Source organism: Pseudonaja textilis, chromosome 7 (genome assembly GCF_049901715.1).
Source record: "Pseudonaja textilis isolate UNSWEBS1 chromosome 7, rPseTex1.2, whole genome shotgun sequence".
Taxonomy (NCBI): Eukaryota; Metazoa; Chordata; class Lepidosauria; order Squamata; family Elapidae; genus Pseudonaja; species Pseudonaja textilis.
In genome coordinates this window covers 49,526,047-49,550,049 of record NC_141996.1, presented here as the reverse complement: position 1 = coordinate 49,550,049, position 24,003 = coordinate 49,526,047, and the positions used below count along the sequence as shown (strand labels likewise).

At 34.4% G+C, this 24,003-nt stretch overlaps 1 protein-coding gene across 7 annotated transcripts in view; it reads left to right on the top strand.

Moving 5' to 3' along the window:
- Positions 1-24,003, top strand: part of TIAM1 (TIAM Rac1 associated GEF 1) — a 207,728-nt gene that overhangs the window by 145,953 nt on the left and 37,772 nt on the right. For all 7 annotated transcript variants that reach the window (XM_087937550.1, XM_087937547.1, XM_087937549.1 and 4 more), the window contains 6 exons: positions 9,479-9,651; positions 14,533-14,766; positions 16,052-16,237; positions 17,656-17,802; positions 18,923-18,997; positions 21,278-21,448. In XM_087937550.1, coding sequence (XP_087793676.1) covers positions 9,479-9,651; positions 14,533-14,766; positions 16,052-16,237; positions 17,656-17,802; positions 18,923-18,997; positions 21,278-21,448 — 986 coding nt within the window. The remainder of the gene's footprint in view (positions 1-9,478; positions 9,652-14,532; positions 14,767-16,051; positions 16,238-17,655; positions 17,803-18,922; positions 18,998-21,277; positions 21,449-24,003) is intronic.

Sequence of the window (24,003 nt, the reverse complement as noted above, 5' to 3'; positions counted from 1 at the left end):
TAGTTCACATAGACAGTATGTGTGTAATTACAGTTTTCTTCCACTGCTTTTCCTTCACAAGAGCACTTTTCAACTGTCACTTAAGATAGAAAAGATAATAGAAACCACAAGAGCCTGCAAGAAACAGAATACAATCCACAGTTTTAAACCACGTGATTCTTATTATTTTCCTCAGAACGCTAAATAAACTTTAGGAGAAGCTCATATCAGAATAAATAATTTTGGCCTAAATGAGAGGATACCCATATGGTATTTGTAATGCTATCTATGCAAGAATTAAGTGGTGGTGGCGGCAATTGAATATGGCTCAAGAAAGATCAAGGAATAAGGGACTTGGCAGCTAACTTCTCTATCAAATTATTCTGAAACAATATTAAATACTAGTTAATAGCTAGGTCCAAGGGATACTATGATTCCATTATTTCACAGCAAGGACTGCCTAAAGCCTATGCAGGGGTTTCAAACTTGTGGCCTGCAGGCCAGATGTGTCAAGCGCTGGCCATGCTTACTCCTGGTTTAGCTAACAGGAAAAAAGTCACAATGTGTCATGTGACAATGTGACGACGCAAGTTCGACACCTGTGCTCTAGAGGTTGAATGTATGTACAGAAAGTCCTTGACTTACAATCACAATTGAGCCCAAAATTTCTGTTGCTAAGCAAGACAGTTGTTGAGTGAGTTTTGTCCCATTTTACGACCTTTCTTGCCACAACTGTTATGTTAGTAACATAGTGGTTAAGTGAATTTGGTTTCTCTTTTGACTTTGCTTGTTAGCAGGATTCAAAAAGTGATCACATGCCCCTGGGATCCTGCAACAGTCATAACTGTTATAAAACAGTCATGTCTCTTTTTTCAGTGCCATTGTAACTTTGAACCGTGGTATGTTGAGGACTATCTGTAATAGTTTTGCTTATATTACAGCTGAGTCCAGAAAAACTGATCAGCTGTGGCGAGTTAAGGATTGGGAGAGTAGTAATTTGTTTAACCCAAGCAATGTGCAGGAAGAATGTGACAATGTGACACAAATAAACACAGCCATCTGGAGAGAAAGAGGGGGAAAATGATAAGAAAAGAGGTATTACTTTAAAGTGTGACTCAGATTGGATTACTGAGGTTTAGTAATATTAGTATTTAAGCTTTGAAATTAACTGCTTTGTCTTGCTGACAACTGACTTCTGAAGTCTTGGATTAATGTGGTAACTATAACTTGAAATTAGAAAATATATATTAAATTGAAAAATTCATCTGAAAATAATTTAAAGTTCTTTCAAGCTATAAAGTCTAGCCTAACTGAAAAATTGTTTTTTTTTAAAAAAAAACTTAAAACTGATCGTTAGCTAAAATATTGTGCTAGTTTTTGTTCCCTTTCAGGGACCCTAGATCAGGCCACAACCTTTTTTCCCAGAAAATTCTTGTTGTTTAAGTCAGCTTGGAACATATCATGTTTCAAGGGTGTATACATCTAATTATCCCCAAATGATTTTGTTTCAGGAACCAGTGATTATATCTGCTGGTTCTCTCATTATTTGGTTTCATTTATAGAAAGGCAAGGCAGATTGGTAAAAACAAAAAAAAACCTGTTTAATTTATGAAAATACACTCTATTTTCCCTTGCTAACTCTGACTAAATCGGTTCTAGTCTCCCAAAATTAATAAAAATTAATGAAAAATTAATGACAAGTATGTTAGGGAACTTCTGGTGACGAGATATGGCCGAATGGAGGTGCTGAAGCTCGCTCTGGGTTTCATGCTATCTCTTCTTGCTGTTGGAGTGACCCTTAGGGGTGTACGCATCTTGTAGAGAAGTGTGCCAATGTGGGGAGACTCAAGTCATCGTGTGGAAAAGGCGATTCTCATCGTGACGTAGAGAAACCCTGAGGAGACCGACAACAAGAGACTATCAGCAATGGCGGTCCTAAAGCCTTGATCGTTGCATACAAGAGAAGAAAAGAAGAAAAAAAGAGAACTACCAAAAACATGTGAAGAAATGATGACTGAACTAAATTTGATAGACATGTGGAGGAAATTAAACCCTGAGAAAAAGCAATTTACATTTTACTCCAACCCTCACCAATCATGGACACAAATTGATATGGTGTGGATGAATGGTGAATTAGTAAATGAATTAAAAGAGATTGAAATCTTACCAAACGGATGGGCAGATCACAACCCGATTCAGATAGTGTAGAAAGGCAGGAAGAAACCAAGGAAAAGGTGGACCTTAAATACACAGTTAATTAAAGAGAAAGAATTTATGAATAAACTTGACGAGGAATTAGACTATTTTTAAAAAGAAAATAATAATGAGGCAACTACGAAACAGAATATTTGGGATACAATGAAGGCAGTAATAAGAGGCATAACGATATCATACACTGCTAAAAGAAATAAAGAAAAATATGCCCAACAAAATAAATTAGAACAAAGAATCAAAGAATTAGAAATTCAGCTGCAAAACACCCTAAACGATTGCAAATTGAAAAAACAGATGATAATAACTAAACATAAATTAAATTTAATCGAACAAGAAGGAATGGTCTCAAAGTTAAATACAGCCAGACAGATATTTTTTGAACAGGCCAATAAACCAGGAAGGTGGTTGGCCTATAAACTTAAAAAAGAAAAACAAAAAAGATTGATCTACCAATTAATAGATAAGAATGGGGATGCCCAACAAGGGATAGAACAGAAAAAAGAAATTGCATGTAAATTGAAGATTTTTATAAAAAGGAGGTAAATGAGGATATGATAAAAAACTATTTGGGTATTACTAAAAATAAAATAATTAAGGAGGAGATGAAGGAATTGTTAATTAGAGATATTATGTGGCCCAAGTTAAAAGCAGCAATAGAAAACCAAAAGAACAATAAAACCTCAGGACCCGACGGGATACCAAAGGAACTTTATAAAAAAATAGGAGAACAAATAAGACCTCTCATGGTGGAAGTATATAATGAGGTCCTACTAGCAGCAAGAATGCCGGATTCATGGAAGGAGACATTGATATCATTGATTCCAAAAGAAGATTCAGATTCACGACATTTACAAAACTATAGACCAATTTCCTGTTAAATACTGATTATAAAATATTTACTACAATTATAGCAAATAGATTGAAAAAAATATTGAATGAATATATACTTAAAGATCAGAACGGATTCCTTCCTAATAGACAAATCAGGAATAATTTAAGGATAGTATTAAATGTTTTGGAATACTATGAAGCCCACCTAGAGAAACAAATAGCCCTTGTATTCTTGGATGCACAGAAGGCCTTTGACAATTTAAATTAGCAATTCCTAATTCAACAAATTTACAATATGAATCTAGGCACTAAGTTTGAAAACATCGTGACTACAATTTATGATTCACAAAAGGCGAATATTATAATTAATGGAGAGTACACGCACTCAATAAAAATAGAGAAAGGAGTCAGGCAGAGATGTCCATTATCCCCTCTGCTCTTCATATTATCTTTGGAAACACTGCTTACACGAATTAGACAGAACCCAGGAATAAAAGGACTAAAAATTAAAAAAGAAGAATATAAACTCCAGTCATTTGTGGATGATATGGTATTTTTCATAGAGGAACCAATTGAAACAGGTCAAGAATTACTGAAAGAGTTAGATCAATTTGGAAAAGTTGCAGGACTTAAAGTTAATAGGGAAAAAATGAAATTAATAACTAAAAATTTAACAGAAAAACAAAAACTAAAATTGGAAAGGATAATGGGATTACAAATAGTAAAAAAAACTTAAATACCTAGGAATTTGGTTGATGGCTCAATGCAAAACTCTAATGGAAAATAATTATAATAAATTATTACAGCAAGTTAAAAAAGATTTAGAGATATGGGTTAAATTGCAAATCTTATTAGGGAGGATTGCCACTATAAAAATGAATATTCTGCCCAAATTTATTTACTTATTCCAAACAATACCAATAAAAATACATAAAAATTACTTTGTGGAACTTAACAAGATAATCACCAAATTTATCTGGCAAGGGAAAAAACCAAGGATAAACCTAAAGACAATGCAAGATATGAAGAGCAGGGGAGGTATGGCACTCCCAAATTGGCAATTATACTATAGTGCAGCCTCCTTACTCTGGTTGAAAGAGTGGGTAAATCTGTCGAATAAAAGGATCTTATTTTTAGAAGGCCATGATTTACAGAAGGGATGGCATGCATTTTTATGGGACATTGGGAAAATTAAGCAGAAGTATTTCCACAGACATATAGAGATTCCTTTTTGGCTAATTGGAACAAAAAAACCAACATTATTTAAAAATCCCAATTTGGATCTCAACAATGGAGGCGATGATACATCCAAATAATCTAGATCTTAATAAAATGATAAAATACAAAGACCTTCTTGATGCTCAAGGAACTTTAAAATCATGGCAAGATCTCCAAGAACAGGGGCTACAAGTAGACTGGTGGGCTTACTTGCAAATTCAAAATAGATATAGCCAGGACAAGAAAATTTTTGGAATTTTTACTAAGGGACAACAAATAGATAAAATTTTATTAGGTCCAGATAAAAAAAATATAACTAAATTTGATAATTATTTACTAGAGACGGAATTAGAAGAGGAAGTAGTCAAAGGCAACATGATAGCTTGGAGCAGAAACATAGGACGTAGCATTACGTTATTAGAATGGGAAAAGGTTTGGACAAGGAATAATAAAATTACAAGATCAGCAGCATATAAAGAAAATGCCTATAAAATGTTTTATAGATGGCATCTCTCACCCTTGAGAATAGCGAAAATGTCTCCTAACATGAATCCGAATTGCTGGAAATGTAAAAAGAAACAGGGAACATTTTTTCATATGTGGTGGTCCTGCACTGAAGCCCAAAGATACTGGCATAGAATAAAAAAATGGTTAGAGGAAATAACGGCAGAGCAAATTGAATTAAAACCAGAATTCTTCCTATTGGGGATATTTAATAGACAAATTCCTAAAAATGTCAAATATATAATACTGCATATTCTTACTGCAGCCAGAATAACCTTTGCACAGTGTTGGAAACAAGCAGATATTCCAACCGAGGAGATGGTTGTACAGAAGATAACAGCCTGTGCAGAGATGGACAAGTTAACCTTAGCACTTAAGGAAAAAGAAACATCAGAATATTATAGAAGCTGGGAATGCTGGTATGACTGGATAGAACAAAAATAGAAAATATATTAGTAAATAACGTAAAATGTAAATCATAATTATATATTCGCAATAAGATGTATTTGTAAATGTATCACCAATATTGATAACAAACAAGGAACCATAGACTGTCGATAGTAGAATTGTTAGTTTTTTAATCATTTTCTTTTTTTCGAATTCTTTTCTTTCTTGTTCTGTGTGTTGTGTTTGTTTGATATTTTGGTTTTGTAATCAATAAAGTTTTTTTTTAAGAAGTATGTTAAAGAGAAATAGGACTCCTTCAGTATTATGCACACATGTTTTTCATCTATTTTCATCTATCCAATCTGACAGTGTAATGGAAATTTTTTAATTAGGGTAATAAATCTGACTCAGATTCTTTTCCCCATATGAAATGGCTTTACCTTTGCTTAGTAGTGGCATCCCCTTTTATGTATTCCTTTGCAATTAGATACTCCTTTGAGAACCAGAACTGTATCAGCTTATTTTTTTTTTTAAAAAAAAAGAACTCATGAGAAATCTTAAGTAATTCCTTCATGGAAGACTTTTGTTCTTTATATTTCTCATCTCCTTTTCGAGGATTCCATCAACTAGTAACCAACAACACTAGACTAAACAACTGCCTCGATCTCATCTTCTGCAATAGTTTGAATTTAATTTACGGAATACAAACTAAAGAACCCTTCTCCAGCAGTGACCACAATATGATTGACTTTTGTCTCAACATACGTCCACACAAAAACCACCACAATGACGTAATCCCCAATTATAACTTCAAAAAAGGCAACTATGATCTTATAGACAACGATCTCTCATCCCTTGATTGGCAATCTCTATTCACTGGATGCAATACTGTTGAAGACCATTACAACATATTTTTACTTGAAATCAAAAGAGTCATCAAACTATATGTACCAACAACAACTCCCAAAACAAAACAAAAAAACAGATTACCCATAACAATAAGGAAACTTCAATCCAAAAAGAGATCACTCTGGCGGAAAAAAAATCTGGTCACGTTACCAATTTCAAAAGCCGATACAAAAATTTATGCCACCAAATAAAGACCGAATGCACCAATTATCACATTAAACAAGAGAAAAACCTTCTAAGCACCAGTTCCACCCGTGCTTTTTACAATTTTGTAAACAACAAATTAAAAGACTCAAGGACCATCCCACCCCTGATAGGACCTAATGGTAAAGACTGCAACGACGACACCATTAAAGCCAACATCTTTAACACATTTTTCGGCTCAGTATTTGTAAACAGCAATGGATCATGCCCAATATTTCCTAGCCGAACCACAGATAACTACAATGATCTAATACATATCGATTTTACAGAAGACAATGTTGAAAAAGCACTTCGCAATCTAAAGCCATCTCTATCTATTGGACCAGATGGAATATGTGCCTACTTCTTAAAAAAGGTACCCACTGCCATAGCAGAACCTCTAAGCATAATCTTTGAAAAATCTTTCAGGACCAGTTCCTTGCCTAACCTATGGTCACAAGCCACGGTCATCCCCATCTTCAAAAAGGGAGACCCCAGCCTAGTTGAAAATTACAGACCAATCTCCTTATGCTGCGTCACCTGTAAAGTCATGGAATCAATTATTAACCAATCCATCATTCTCCACTTAGAGTCAAACAACCTACTCTCCAATAAACAATTTGGTTTCAGAAAAAACTATCCTGTAATCTACAACTCTTACACTGCAAAAACATATGGATGACACAACTCGATCAGGGCAAAGCAATAGACGCAATCTAGATAGACTTCTATAAAGCCTTTGATTCAGTGGTACATGACAAACTACTCCTAAAAATAAAATCTTATGGTATCTCTGGACAACTGCATAACTGGATAGAGGCATTCCTGTCAAACAGACAACAAATGGTCAAAATTGGGAGCGTCCTATCAAATTCTGTACCTGTCAATAGTGGTGTCCCCCAAGGCAGTGTTCTAGGACCAACTCTCTTCATACTCTACATAAATGACCTCTGTGATCATATTAAGAGCAACTGCGTTCTTTTCGCTGATGATGTAAAGCTGTTCAATACCACAGACAATACTGCTACCCTTCAAAAAGATCTTGACTATGTATCAGAATGGTCAAACAAATGGCAACTTCAAATCTCAACAAATAAATGCTCTGTCTTACATATTGGCAAAAAAAATCCGAAAATAAAATACAAGCTGAATAGTCAAGATCTTGTTGATGATCCAAGCTCTGTAAAGGACCTTGGAATACTCACCTCTAATGATCTAAGTGCTAGAGCCCACTGCAACTACATAGCCAAAAAGGCACTAAGAGTTGTTAACCTAATCCTACGTAGCTTTTTCTCTGGTAATATCACACTACTAACCAGAGCATACAAAACATTTGCTAGACCAATACTCGAATACAGCTCATCAGTCTGGAACCCACATTGCATATCTGATATTAGCACAATTGAGAAAGTCCAAAAATATTTCACAAGAAGAGTTCTCCACTCCTCTACTCGCTGTAGAATACCTTATGCCACCAGACTTGAAATTCTAGAACTAGAAAACCTTGAATTACGCTGTCTTCGGTCTGATTTAAGCATGGTATATAAAATCATACATTGCAATGTCCTACCTGTCAATGAATACTTCAGCTTCAACCATAACAACACAAGAGCACACAATAGATACAAACTCAAGGTTAACCGCACCAAGCTTGATTGCAAGAAATACGACTTCAGCAACAGAGTGATCAATGTCTGGAATACTCTACCCGACTCTGTAGTTTCTTCCCCAAACCCCAAAAACTTTAACCTTAGACTGTCTACTATTGACCTCACCCCTTTCCTAAGAGGTCTCTAGGGGGCGTGCATAAGTGCACCAACGTGCCTACCGTCCCTGTCCTATTGTTTCTTTTATTTTTCTTTTATTTTTCTTATATGTACCCATTTCATGTATTCATAACTATGTATACACTTATACTTATTATCTTGCAAACAATTGACAAATCAAATAAATAAATAAATAAAATAAATTCCATCCAACATGACTTTCTCAGTATTCCATTTCCTTTCCACCCATTTCCTTATTCTCCTTTCATATATTTGCTTTGGAGTTAAGTCCCCATTCATTCACTCTCTATGACCAAGCCAATGTGCTTACTTCGTACTGGTTACTCACTTTTATACAATCCACCATACTTTCATATAATAAAGTGGACAGAGCCATATTTACTTCTCATGGACAGTCATTTCTCAACACATTGCTTTTTCTTTTAAATCTTAAAAAAATAAAAAGTCTATCTTAGTAAACCTGCTGCAATATTTTATGTGTGTCTTGAAATTTTTTACTCCATTTTTCCTGTCAGACAAAAACTACATTAATTTTCAGACCAATACTCCTGGTTACATATAACATTCTCTACAAATTATTTGGCTCCTGAGCCAACAACACAGCATCATTTGCATCCAAAAATGCAATGCAGCCATAGCATTCTTTTATTCATAAATGTGTTAAGTAATCAAGGAAGTCCTGCACATGTCAAGCTCTTGACAATTGATTAAACTCAAATGCACAAAGATTTCTTTAAGCAAATGCGTTAATAGGTTGCATGTGTCTCAGGCTGTTGAGATGTACAGAACAATATATTGCTTGCAAGATTGTCTCTAGATTAGAGATTTAAGCTTGTATAAAATAGTATTAGGATGCTCAGTGTAAAACTGGGCTTTGGTTGACAAATTCCTTACACCCAAAATATGCCACAATTGACCATTACTGTTGTCCTTACTATTCTGAAGGAATGCTACATAGGGCCCATATATTAAAAATGGTAATATAGTTTCTATATTGTACTATATGCATCGTTGTATTACTAAGTGTTGTACTCTGAAAATTCTGTAATACTGGTCATTGTGTTGTCAAACTGGCATTAGCTCTGAACAGAAGGTGGGGAATCAAGATATTAGTGATTTTTCACTTTTTCAAAAAATCAAGTTTTTAGGGGAAACACTCTCAGTCCACAGAAAGTGCAACATGCTTGGTGAATATAATTGTTGCATGAATAGGAATGGCAAATACTGTATATATTTGTATAGTGTATGAAATGGAACGTACTGAAGCAGGATATGGCTAGGTGAATGAAATAGATCCACAGCAGAACATGCTAGATTATTTATTTATTAGCACTCATACTGGCTATTATTTCTATTGTTTCATCATTCTGAATGCTGGCATTGCATAATTCTGAAAGGTTATATTCTGCCAACCATATTATCTTCTCAGATACATACATTGCTAATAAGTTGCTGTTTTTTTCAAGGTTGTACTTTATTCTTCTATGAAAGTGATGGCAGATCTGGGATAGACCACAACAGCATCCCAAAACATGCAGTATGGGTGGAAAACAGCATAGTACAAGCAGTACCTGAACATCCAAAGAAAGATTATGTTTTTTGCCTCAGCAATTCCCTTGGAGATGCATTTCTCTTTCAGGTTAGTTTCATCCATCCATGTTGTTGTTGCTGCTGATGCTGTTGATTTCCTTCTTGAACATATCCTTCAGAAAAAGCCCTAAATGATACTTCAACATTTGAAGAGGCCACCTAATTATTGACCTGTAATTATTTATAATTATATAAATTATAATCACTAATGATATTTAGGATTTTTTCTTTTTTCACCACTCAGAGTTTTATTACATAAATAAGTGGTGTAGATACATAGATAGCATAGATAAATGTGGGCTCTTTTTATAAACTGGGCTTATTTAAAATACATAGTGCCATGATATAACCAAATGTTGGGGAACTTTATGCAATTTAGAGCCGATAGGAATTTGTTTCCAGAGGATTTTTTTTGGCAAGGCTAGACTACATCATATCATATCATTCCTTGGCTATGCTGAGGCACATGTTCTCCAAAATAATAATAATAATGATAGTAATGTTGGATTACAAAGAAAAGTGTAGAAAACATGTATTAATACCTACATTTAATATATGGGGAAACATAACATTAGAACTCATAAAATATTTTACTGCAGTATGCATATATCTTTTCCACAAAAGAAAACATTGCATAAATATATCATAAAATATTTTTTTTCTGTAAAGATTTACTTGCTTTAGGTGGAGAGATACTCTTTTATTAAAGAATAGGTGTAAGATTGTTTTGTCATCCAGTGAGCAATTTCAGATTCAGTGTGCATCTGCCAAGAATCTTTGGATATTGCTGAAGATTCTGAAATATTGAGTTCATGTGGGTTTCAGATTATTTGATTTTTATATGCATGAGTTAAGGAGTACCCTACAGGTGACATTCTTCATTTTCTGCATATCTATCCTTGGGCTCCTGGATAACTTGGCAGTTTTCAACTTTGCTGGCCAAGAGGTCCTTCTCAGCTGGCTTCACAGGTTGGGAATTGCATGAACCATTTTATAATAGTTCTTATCCTATCTCCAGGATCAGTTCCAGTCATGAGGATGAGGAAGAAATTGCTCCCTAGAACCTTCCTTCATGTTCTTTTTTTCTTTCTCTTTTTTATACTGTCTACATTAAATCACTGTGTGAGGTTCTCTGCTGATTTGGGGTTTGGTATCATCAGTATGCTGATGACACCAAATTATATCTTTTGACCCGGGTCACCTGAGTGATACTGCCAAGGTTCTGTCCCAGTGCCTAAAGACTACGATGGGATGGAATCATCTCTAATAAACTCCTATCAAACCTGAGTGATTGTGAGTGTTTGGGCTGCCCAGATTTGAGGATATTTTATTTATAACCTTGCACTTCACTGTTCAAGGATGGGGTGCTATTTGAGGGTTCACTTAAACAGAGCTCCTGCTCAATGAGCAGGTGGCAGCTGTAGCCAGGTAGAACTTTGCAAGGCTTCATCTGGCATGCCAGTCACACCCTTTCCTAGATAAAAGGAGCCTTCAGTCAGTTATGACTTACTACTACAATGTGTTCTATATGGAGCTTCCCTTGAAGATCATCCAGAAGCTTCTACTTATTCAGAAGATAGCAATGAGGGCAGTGATGAGCACTTCTTGGGATGTTCATTTAACCCTTTGTTTTGCAAGCTGCATTAGTAGCCAGAATAGCTTGCAAGCATGATTCAAGGTGTGATTCAAGGTGCTTTGTCATTACCCTATGGGGGCACTTGAGAGATTGCTTGCCTTCTGTAATATCTGTCTGATGCTTCAATCTGGCAGGGTTGATGTGCTCAGGGTTTCTTTGATTAACTAATATATTTGATTAGGAGCCCAGAAATGGTCTCATCTGTAACAACTCTTGCCTTCTGGAATGAGATTTGAATGGCCCCCACCCTACTGGTTCCTTGAAGGACCTTGGAAGCCTGATTGTTCACCCAGACCTTTGGCAAGGATGGATAAAGTCCTCTTTGGATTGCGTGCTTTTATTTTCTGTTTCTGTCTGCTTTTCTTTTTCTCTTTATTTTTAATTTGTAAATTACCAGAATACTGTTGGTCATGTGACATAAATATTTAATAAATTAAATAATTAATAATTATTGTTATTATTATTATATTGCTAAGAAAGATTAGTAGAAAAGGGCAAAGTGTCTTTCATTGAGTTTACCTCTTTTTTGTGTCAGTGGGTTTGCCTCATGTACCAATCTTACTCCTAATAAGTCTCTAAAGATACAAAACATTTTTAGAAAGAAACTTAGGAAACAATGGGCCAGATAGTTGCTAAATACATAGGGGCCCTCCTAGAGCTAAGCCAATTATAGTGTTTTGTTGTAATTATAAAGTGATTTCTGACAATGGTGTATCTGTTAGGTCTTCCTTCCTTCCCTTCCTCCTAAGATTTAGGAAAGAAATTATGGGTAGGAAGAAATATATAAATATAATGTAGTAAGATAGAATTAATCTGCATATTATTATACCTCCCCATCTTTTATTTGTTATGCAACAAATTATAAAAAATATCCATAATTTAAAGGTAATAATCTACCTTTGTCCACATAATTCATGAATATTTACAACAGCATATAAATGGAATCAAGTAGCATATAAAGTTAGTACAAAGGTCTTATTCATGAGATGTTATTGCTTATAATTTCAGATATAAAGATCCTTGGCCATTTTAATCTCATTCAGGACTTCAATATATAGCAGAAACTGCTGATGAAACTGAATGCAAAACAAAACTGTAAAAATATCGCATAGGCAAAGAATAGATGTTATTGTGAACTCAGAGATAACTTTGAAGAAGGCACCTAATAGTAGTTATGGAAAGAAAAGACAGTAGGAGGTGAGAAAGACACTCAGGCTCATAAGTCCTTGACTCTCTTAAGCATAAGCGGGAAGGAGAAAGAAACAATGTCAAGATTATGTTGTTATACTACATAACAATAACACTGAGCTTGTATAGTTCTTCTGGTGTCTATTTCCTGAGCTACCTCAAAGCACTGGCACATTTTTTTTTGCTGCCTTGCTTTCAAATATGTCATATACTCCTGCTGATTTCCTTCAGACAGGCAGCTACCATGGATACCTGTACAGAGCCATTAAATTTGAAAGACATCTGGTGTTAATCAGATGCCTGTGACATCTTAAAATGGCATGCTCATGTTTCAGGTACATATATTTCTTTATAAGGTTTTACATTTCTTTTGGAGACAGAACAATAGAAAACCAAACTTTGCTTAGTTTGTAATAGCTCAGTCCTCTTACTTCACTTAATTCTAGACAACTTAAATAATAGTTACATTCCCTTTCTGTCACTGACCAGTCAAAACACTGACATAACCAATAACTGAATTCTTTGATGCAGTAAAGTATTATAATTTAAACTTCACTTACAGTTAACTATATCCAATGTCAGCCAGAATTATTCTGGTTTTTTCCAGCTAATACAGCTTGTTATATGCTCCTTCCATAGTTATCCCATGCCAATAAAACAGCCATTATTGTTATTATACTAGGTCACACAGTCAGCCAGATGTTTAGACTGAATTTACATTTTTATCCACCTATCGAGTCCTTCCCAAGGTTTATCCCCTGGTTTATCATATTGTTGTTATTATTTCCCCATTATTTAGCTTGTTTACTAAAAGTTAGTATGTATATTAAATATAAAAAAGGAAGCCTCAGGAAAACAGGCTATGTTTCTACAAATTGAGATGTTATTCAGTGACACATTTTTAAAAAATATAAAACAGGTGAAAGAAAAGTAATGAAAAGGTTAATAAAATAGTATGTAGTTAACAGATTTCTAGGCAGGACTTTAAATCTCAGATATTCGTAATATTCTCTATGTATAGATCTTAAAAATGGATACAGGAAAAGACATTCTATTCCTTTTTTTACACACATGATCTAATTGCAAGTTTTCTCATGCATCTTCCAGTTCCAGTTATCCAGCACTCAAATTAATTAAATTATAGTTAAGGGTTACTCTTAATTTAAGATATAGAAAGACGATTCAGATCTCATATATGTCTATTCATTTAAAAAAAAAATAGCAGTGATATAATGCTGGAAAACAGTAGCCAGGGGATAATTTATGGAAATGTATTAACTAAGCAATTGGTTCTTCATTTTAACTGCAATGTATTTATTTATTTGCTTTATTTGCTACCCACCTCACCTTGTGGGGCTTATATAATTGATATAAGGTATTCTGAGAAAAAAAAAATAAGCTGGCTAGCTAGAAGTGGTTGTTCAGTCCTGAGTTATATTTTAAGAGCATTTAAAATCAAATTTTGTTAATTTTTCAACCTTCCCAGGAAATAAAACAGGTAAATCGCTTTATCTCTGTGTCAGGGACAGAAGCATTTCTTTCCATAAATCTATTTTCTATTGTGCTTCTATTGCTTTCTTCTTCTTTTCTAGCTTCTTCATATATATTGCTAACTATCGTGGTAGCAATGGTGGAGATAAATGCATGTTATATAATAAGTCATGTAGATCTAATACTCTTCATATCACTTATTCTTTGATATGGATTAGTCAAATAGTTGTTTCATGTTCAATTACAAAGATGATAGAGATATTATAGAATTATTATTATGATCAGTTATAAAGTTGCTAAATGATACTAATATTGATGGAACTATGTTTAGTTTTTATTATTATAAACATACTTATCCTATAAATATTTACATGCTGCCTCTAAAATGCTAGTCTAAATCACAGAATATTCCTTTGGGGAAGTTCTAGGAAGCTTTCTTTAACACAGTAATTCTTTAGTTTTAATGACACATTCTTCAGTTGTCAGTTTTGATTCTAATGCTAAATAGAAGGTGATAAAACAACATAGTCATGAATATCTACAAAGTTTACTGAAGCAGAATCTTTTAAAACAGCTTATATTAAATAAGATGCTTCTGGCCTTTCTATTTTATAGACTTCTAGCCAAACAGAATTAGAGAATTGGATCACAGCAGTTCATTCTGCTTGCGCAACAGCAGTAGCACGACAACACCACAAGGAAGATACTGTGAAACTGTTGAAAACTGAAATTAAAAAACTGGAGCAGAAGATTGATATGGATGAGAAGATGAAGAAAATGGGAGAAATGCATTTCCTCAGCTTGTCTTCAGTTAGAGACTCTAAGAAAAAGAAAACAATTCTTGATCAGGTAGTTTTACTTTTAACGTATTCAGTCTGCAACTCTCAAATTAATTCAGGTGACCAAAAGTACTTCTTATGCAATACTAAAAAGTTGTTAGACTTGTCTTTTCTACTATGTTTCCCAAAATTTGTATGTCAATTTTTTTAAAATGAGAAACAATCTGATTTCTGTTTTGAAACACAAAAGTTCCAACATGAAAGGAATCACTTTCAATTGACTTTGCTAAGGATTAAAATCATATGTAAATTCATAGAGCACAATCTCTTTTGAGTTCATCTCGGGATGCTAATTAATATGTTTAAAATTGTAATGTATGCCATGTTGAGCTCCTGAAGGAAATTCAGCAAAAATAAATAAACAACAAAATTTGTATTCAGTAAACATATTTGACCTGTGCTGAGTTATCTAAGACGACTAAATGTGTACAGAATATTATCCAGAGGAAAACTGTATCATACAGATAGTCCTCATTTAACACTTATTGGGATCAGAAACTCCATCATTAAGTGATATAGACATAAGTTGAAAAAAAATCACATGACAGTGGTACTTAGTGGTGGCAGTTTTGGCAACCCTGATTGATGCTGTTAAATTGAGGTTGTTAAGTGAGAACCTAATGTGACCATGACGTGCAACTTTCTGCCAGCTTTCCCACTGACTTTGTCAGAAGTGCCAGGGGATTGCATGACTCTGCTGTTACAGGAGGACTAATTGCAAGTTCTATTTGTTCAGTGCCATCATAAATTTGAATGGTTGTTGAATGGCTGGTCATTAAATGAGGAACACCTGTGTAATGGGAATTTCCAGCCAACAGAAATATTTTCCATTGTCAAGGTGAAGAACACAAATGATGATCAAACTGGTGAAATTTAATACTCCCCAGAATATTTTATTTATTTTACATAATAAACATTGACTTTAAACTGATGATGTCAACAATCCAGAAAGTCTTTTTCTATTGAAGTCGTGTCTTCATATCCTTATGTTATTCCATAAAAGTTTCTAAGTGATTTTGGATCTTTGAGTGAAGAATCTGGCCACAATAAAGAAGAAATTGAAACTGGGCATCTGTGGAAAGCATGATGAACTTAAGACACTTCTGCTTTTTAAAATTGTAACCTTATTAACATCCAAGAAACAGATGTCTTAGGATCTCTATCTCTTTTCCTTTTTTTCAAAATAAATGTATTTACTTATTTAGAACATCAAATTCTTCCTTCATGCAAAATGTGATCTGTTTGTATGATATAAGATATATATTTTCTCCTTAATTTATTTTGTCTTTCTGTAGATCTTTGTTTGGGAACAAAACTTAGAACAGTTCCAAATGGACCTCTTTCGATATCGTTGTTACTTAGCTAGTCTTCAAGGAGGGGAACTGCCAAACCCCAAAACACTACTTGCATTTGCAAGCCGTCCAACTAAAGATGCAATGGGTCGTCTTGGAATCTTTTCAGTGTCCTCCTTTCATGCCCTGGTGAGTTTAACTTGAAGGTTATTTTTTTTTTATTAAACTAGATATCATCTCGTATAGAGTGAATGTTGTTGCTATGCAACATCTGGTCTATGCTCCTATAGCCATAAAAAGCCAAATGTATTCTTTGTGACAAATGTTTCTCTTTCTCTTCCAAATTCCTGACTAACATAGCTTTACCTTAATAGCTGCTTTTCTTCCATGTTATAAATTTATAATTCCAAGACTGCATGGAGAGAGGTTGGAGAAATGGGGAGGAAAGAGAAAACAGAAGGGGAAAAAATCTGTTCCTGTTTCTGGAAGCTTAATAGATCTAAGTGTCATCAATCAATGGAAAAACTTGTCCTGTTGTAGAAAAGAAAAGAATCATTAAGACCAACAGTATAAGCAGTAGCATCAGTACAATTCACATATAAAAAGTTTTAATTGACCTGTTGAACTAAGTGGCCTTCTCTGATTTGTTCAAAAAAGACTATTTATCTAGGACTTATAATGTTCTCTATTAAAAATGACTTACATGGCTTACAGTCCTTATTATAGTAATTTGGTTTAAATAGAAATTAGAAACAAACAATAGAAGAGAAGAAGAGAAAGAAAAGAAACAATACTTAACAGCAACAACACAACCATAGTAATCAACAGTACCATATCCACCTCAATCAGAAATTTCCTAATACCATTCTTTGGGGGCAATTCAACAATCAAAAGCCTTCCAGGAGCACCAGATCTTACTTGCGTCCTGGAATAATATCAGGAATGGCTGGCTTCTTTCTGGGTGATGTTCCACAGGAGGGATGCCACCACAAAGAACAGTCACCTTTTGGATCTTTGTTGACCCTTTTTTGTGATGGCCTCCTCCTGTGGAACATCGCCCAGAAAGAAGCCAGTCATTTATGATATTATTCCAGAAGGCAACTAAGCCCTGGTGCTCCTGGAAGTGGAATCAGTCTATTCAGTGAGATGCAGTTGGGAAGTGTTATTGTGGCTCCCAATCAAAGGCCTTTGTTTGGGAGCCACAATAACGCTTCCCAACTGCACCTCACTGGATGAACTGATTCCACTTGGACAAGGCAATCTTCAAATTTTATAACTTAATCCTCCAATTTAAGAAAATAAGCATTTCTTTGACGCTGCTGCAGTATTTCCATTGACTTTAATACTTTGAAGAGACCCAAACTTAATTTGGGTCTCTTTGAAAATTTTAACTTAAAAAAAAAAAGCCCAATGCAGTGCTATTATGGCACATGTGCAAATTGCTCTTTTGGCAGGAGCAGTGTATGTGAAACCCAGGTTTTAGCAAGTATTGAGCACATCTATCTCATCCTAAATAATCCTTCGTGTAATACTTATGTGTAGATATGTATTATTCGGCATTATTGTGAATCTCTTGTTAGTTAAGATTTTTTTTTTATGGCTGATAGGTGGCAGCTCGCACAGGTGAATCTGGTGTCAGAAGACGAACACAGGTAATGTCAAGATCAGCAAGCAAACGAAGAAGCCGGTTTTCTTCTCTTTGGGGCCTGGACACTGCTTCAAAGAAAAAGCAAGGGAGGCCAAGCATTAATCAGGTAGCCCAGGTGGTTTAATAATTGGAGACTTTGAAGTTATTACATTATGTTCTTTTCTCTTGGAATGCAGGGTAGATATGAACTATTATATTACACAAAAGTAACATACATTACAAAATACATTATTGTATTTATTCTTTCAGCCTTCTCCACAATTTTTAAAACTTGGAATATATGTCTGCTTTCTGCGTCATCAAGATTTATTAGATGAAAATGTGTTGCCTGTGATCTACTTGATGCAGGCTATTTCCCATTCCCGAGCCATGTAATTTTGAGGCTATGATGGTTTTTTTGCAGTTCTTTCCTACAGGAAAAAAAGTATGATTAATTATTAATCAAGTTTCTGAGGTTTATTAAAAATAAGCTATATTCTTAGCAGTCAATTCAACTTTCTTAATTTTATATTAAAGCACAAAATGTGTCAAGATTTTCCCATCGAGGGTGGGGAGAGTCTTCAAATCTAAATTTGCAATGGGAAGCAAGTTGGAATCTGGGCTTTTGAACTGTGAAATAGCAAGTTTGTATCCTAGCTTTTCTAAGAAGGGACAGGCCATCTTGTAGATAATTTTTCAGACTTCATATTTCTTGTGCTGAAGAGCCTGCGTGGGATTAAGCACATGTATGAGTTTCCCCCAATATAATTTCATCACTTTACAGGTCTAGCATTTTAGCACAACGGAAGAATAATCTGTTGCAAGTATTCTTAAATACTTTAAATACTTAAATACTTTAACTTAGTGTCCATACAAAATCTTTTATATATTATTAGCTTATAATGTTGAGAATATTTGGCTACAATTTATAAATGCTACCTATTAGCATCCCTCATTTCTGGCTTGAAAAATGTTTTTCTGTTTCTTGCTTGTAACTCTCATTTTTTCCAAATGGTTGCAGTTTAGAATGAGTACATTTTGTACTTTGTTTGAAAAGACCAGGTAACCAGTGTAACTTAGCTATTTTTGTACTTAGAAACTAATTTTATCCGAGTATAATTGATATGCAAATTTTCCTCCCGAGCCCATCTTCATTTCTTCTATCAACATGAAATGTTTCCAGATTTAGCAAGTATTTGCATCATCTTACTGTATTTAAAATAGCACAATTTCTTTGTGTTTTGAAGGTTTTTGGTGAAGGAACTGATTCTGTAAAGAAATCTTTAGAAGGAATATTTGATGACACTGTGCAAGAAAGTAAGGTAAAAAAAAAAGGATATAATTAATTTACATAAAAGGAGTTCAATTAGCTTGTGACCCAGAACCCAGTACAGTGAAGCAGGGTGAAATAATGTGAAATGAAAATCTGAAGTGAAGGGGAAGTGAAGATGAAGCAAAGCTCAAAGCATGATGACAGCTCAGTTCAAAGTCTGTTTGCTAGAGATATGGAAGTTTCTGAATATCCACTGGCACTTGAATGAGAGTTGGTGGACCCAGAACTAATCAGAATTTTGTTTTATTTTTAAAATGACAACATAACTACCATTGATAGAAACTTATTTCCATGAAAAATATTTAGCCAAGAACTTGCTGTTATGAGAAGCCTGTAGGTTTTCATGCATATTAGGTAGATATTAGCTAAAGTAGAATTGAATTCTGTTTTCAAATCTATGGTGACACCTCATTTTACAAATATGAAACTAAATATTTTCCCTTCAGATTATATAAGAACATAAAGATTTGGGTATTTACTCTGCTAGATCAGATCTCACTTCAGATTTAACATCCACTTAACTAGCATAGGGGAACTTTATGTCCCATTCAGACTTTAACTGAGTATGTGGATAGAAAATGGGCTGGTTTTGCACTCCTGTTCCCACTCCTCTCCTGCATTCAAATGTTCAGGAAGGACCCTGAAGGGAAGCGGAATGGGTGTACACTTAAACAAGAATACAGCTCTCCACTTGACTTGAGCCTCAGTCATAGTGGCAATTGTACTGCATTCAAAAGAGTACAAGTCCATTTTCCCTTCATGTGTTTGGTCTGAATATTATGGAAACTGACTTAAAACAGACAAGACTGGACATGTGCTTCAGTTCTCACCTCACCTCGCGTTCTCCATGTGTTTGGGTGAACATCTGTTTTTGAGACAAAGTATTCTGCGGATCAGCTCTCTCCTCTCTGGATAAATATATACCTTCATTTTATAAGATTGATCTTATTTTTTGTTGAACTGACTTTTGTTGTTAAATATTTTTCTTCATCATGGTATATATACATTCATTTATTCAACAGGCTTTGGTAGTTTTCTATATCTTTTCTAAACTCTGAAGAGCTTTTATATCCCACTACTTTTATCTTAGAAAAACGTCTCGGCTTTACAGCTACCAGAAAGAACCAATTTTCATAATATTTTTATGGAGAATTCAGAATTAAAAAAGTCAAATATCTTATTACAGTCACCAGGGCTATATTCCTTATTAATGATATGCATGCAAAGCCAAATGCAGAGATTTTCATCAATAGCAAATATAATTCTCCTTCACATATTACTTTGCTGATTTCCACTTGTGTTCCTTCATGTTAAGAGCCCTTATTCCATTTTCTTTTCCTGTTGCCTACAACAGAACACTCATTAACTTTCTATCTGTGCCATTACGTGACTATGTCTGCTTGTGTCGCCAGTAATATACTTTTCCTTTCTTAAGTAGAAATGAGCAATACTGAATTTTTCAATGCTAACATTAAACATAGTTGAACATTTCCCCGAAAATATTAGGTCATAGGATATGCTGTCATAAAGTCTGAACATGAGTGGAGTATTTCCATTTTATATTGAGGAACCTTCATAGAGACCTCAGCTAATTTACTTTTCTATATAGTTGATCAGTATATATAATTAAGGAGACTTCTGCTTTGGTAAATACAACTCTGTTTTACCTTTTTCGTATTGTATGTACATAACTGGGTTTTGAAACATAATTACTTAGGGCCAGGGGACATATTTTTAATTGAGCAAATGGAGTTTAACAGATTGAATCATTTAAAACTAATGGGAATTCCATACTTCTATCACTTGATAGAAATGGTAACCTCAAGGTCTAGTTTAAACTTACAAAAGAAGAAAGCATTTGAAATGAATGCTATAGTTTGCTACAGGGCATTCATAATTCTAAATCAGCCAATTCCATAGTGAATTTATCACCTTAATTTATTTCTACAGTATTAATACAAGAAAATGGTAGCTTTAACTTTGGGGCACAACTCCAAAATATGAAATAAATTCAGGAGAAACAGGCTTCCCATTGGAAATCCAATGCACATATAGAATTGTTCCTGCAAAGTGAGTGATCCTTTCCCAATATGTTGGAAAATTGCTAAGAAAACTGACAACTGGACGATTTCCATTCAGCATCATGTGTAATAATATGTATTTGATTTATAGTTTAATTTGATAGTAAATAATTCTACCTTAATAACCTTGTTCTTAATAGAAAAGCTGAGTTCCACTTAATCAGAAACATTTTCATGGCATTTTTCAGAGAGAAAAAGAAGTAGCCCTCACTACTGTCCATCCTCATAATCCTGACTCTGACATCTGGGTTCATGAGTATTTTACACCATCATGGTATTGCCTGCCAAATAACCAGTCGGCTTTGACTGTCATCCACCCAGGAGACACAGCAAGAGATGTCCTCGAAATGATTTGCAAGGTAAAGTAATAAATGATAAATTGCATTTCACAGCTTCCACTTTGCATGCAGGGAATTACCCCTGGTTAAATAAAATGATGAAACCTTAGTTGTGTCAGACATTCATATTAATAATGTCTGCAGGTAATTCTTGGTTAACAATCACTTGTTCAGCAACTGTTTGAAGTTAAGGCAGTGCAGAACAAGTGGTGGTTTTGGTTAATTCTCAAAGTTTTAGCTGTCCCAGCATCTTTGTGGTCATGTGATCATAATTCAGGTGCTTGAAAACTGGCTCAAACAATGTTTGCACCAATCCATTGTCACATGTGTCTCATTTGTGACCTTCCCTGCCAGTTTCCCAAAACAAAGTCAATGGGGAGGATGGAAGGGAAGGTTGCAAGTTGCTCAGGTAAATTCCCCCCTTCCCTCCTGCATCCTTCTCCAGCCTCACTTTGCTCCACGGCCATCTGTGCATTCCTATGCACCTTCCTTGAACCTCATTATGCTTGCACTGGATCTACCACATCTGGCATTAGCACCCAAAGCTCTGCCGCACTCCTGCCATGTCTTTCTCACACTTTTCCCACCAGTTGTGCACCCTCTCACTCCTTCTTCCACAGTCCAATGACCTACAGTCCTCACTTAATGATGACAATGGGGACTGCAGGGATTATTCATTCATGTAGATACTAAATAATATTATATTTGAAAATGATGGGAAAAAAATCTCCATAATCCATTAGTGGCTCTATTCATTCAAAACAAACCAGGATTCAGAAATCTAGTTGAGTTCCTGGCTTTTTATGTGAATAGCAATCAGAGGTCTCTGATTAGACACAACAGTTTGGAAACAACATAAACTCTCTCTAATAACTTCTGAAATACTGCAACTGCTCCTGTTGTTGGAAGGAGACAAACATGCCACCAGATAATTTATAGCTATACAAGCCAATAATAATTTCAGACTATCATTTTCTGTCAGTATGTTCACTATGTGAACTATACCTGTGCATATATGTCAACTTTTTAATCAGTCTTTTAATTGTCAGTTTCTCTTAAGCAGCAAGTATCTTTCAACTCACCTCTTGTTCCAAGATGGTATTGACAGAAAAAATGTTCAATGTATATTCAATATAATATGCGTATTGTTTGTGGGTAACGCGGGAATCTATATGTCAAAAATTGTTCTGGATTCTCAGGTGGGATCCATCAGTCATTCAATATGTACATATGTGGAAGTAGATCTTGACAGGCAGGTTTTTAATTATTCAACTTTCTCAATACTGTTCCTTCACATTAACAATCTATTCTCTGGCTTTAGATTATGTCTACTTGTAGAATTCAAGATTAATGTAATAGAATACTCACCATTTGTAAATTGTTAGCATGCATGCATAAATAAGAATTCTGGAAGTAAATTTTCAGGAAGGAAGGAAAGACTATTTGCTGTATTGCAACAAATTGAACTAATAATTTGTTCTCTAAATTAAATCTTTACACTTGAGAAAAGAATAATTAGAACACGATGCACATTGTAATTTACAAAGTATAGGAGGAATGGATGTACAGTTATAATTTAGAAATAATCATCATTGTTATCCATGGTGTTCATCCCCCAGTACCATGAACTAACCAAGTAAACTGGAATACTAAAACAATATACGTGAAATTTTGTATTTTCTATATTCAAGTTATATCTTGAGGGAGATTTGCATACATTGCATGAAAAGGTTCTAATTTAGTTATATCATACTGAATATCTTTTAGCAAATAGATTTCTATAGATATTATTGAAGAAAAATGTTTCTAGCATTTTTATTATTTATCAAAATAAAGTGATATTTTTTAAAAGATACACAATAGAAAACATTAAAAGTGATCTTAGCAATAATGTTATTTTTAGAACTTTTGTATAAATAGTAATTTTATATAGATAGTAATTTTTATAGGTAGCATAGGTAGAACATGATAAGTTGTTTGCAGTATGTGAAACTTAAGCGTGTTTTTTTTTGAGACTAATGTTAAATTGTTAAATTGTCACTAAACTGGTTTGTGATTCATTCTATGTATGTCTCTTTCTTTCTGAATTATCTATGTATGATATGAAAATGCTGATGGGTCTGTCTTCCCTGTAACATCTACTAATGAATCTTTCTCTCCTGTCTCTTGCATTCAGCTCATTCTTTTTCCTTTAATTCTCTGAACCACATCATTTCACATCAGTTTGCCATCTGCCATCTGAGAATCAGTCGAGTTCTGGTATAGTAAACATTTCACGCTCTACAGTTCATATAGCTTCTTCATGCTCTAGATGTTGTAAAGACTCCCCATATTGTAATTTTCACCTGGATCATGGGGAACTAAAGATGAAAATTCTAGCCTTAGCTAGTTCAGGACTACAATTACTGCTAGCCATAAATATGATTTGATTTTGATGTTATGTACTATTCATTCGTGTATCAAAAGGAGATCCAATATCTCAATTTAACATCATGTGGAGATATAAAAAAGGTGGACTCTACTCCTATCGTTTCCAAGCAAGCGTGGAACAGATTACTATCTAAAATTGCACCTAC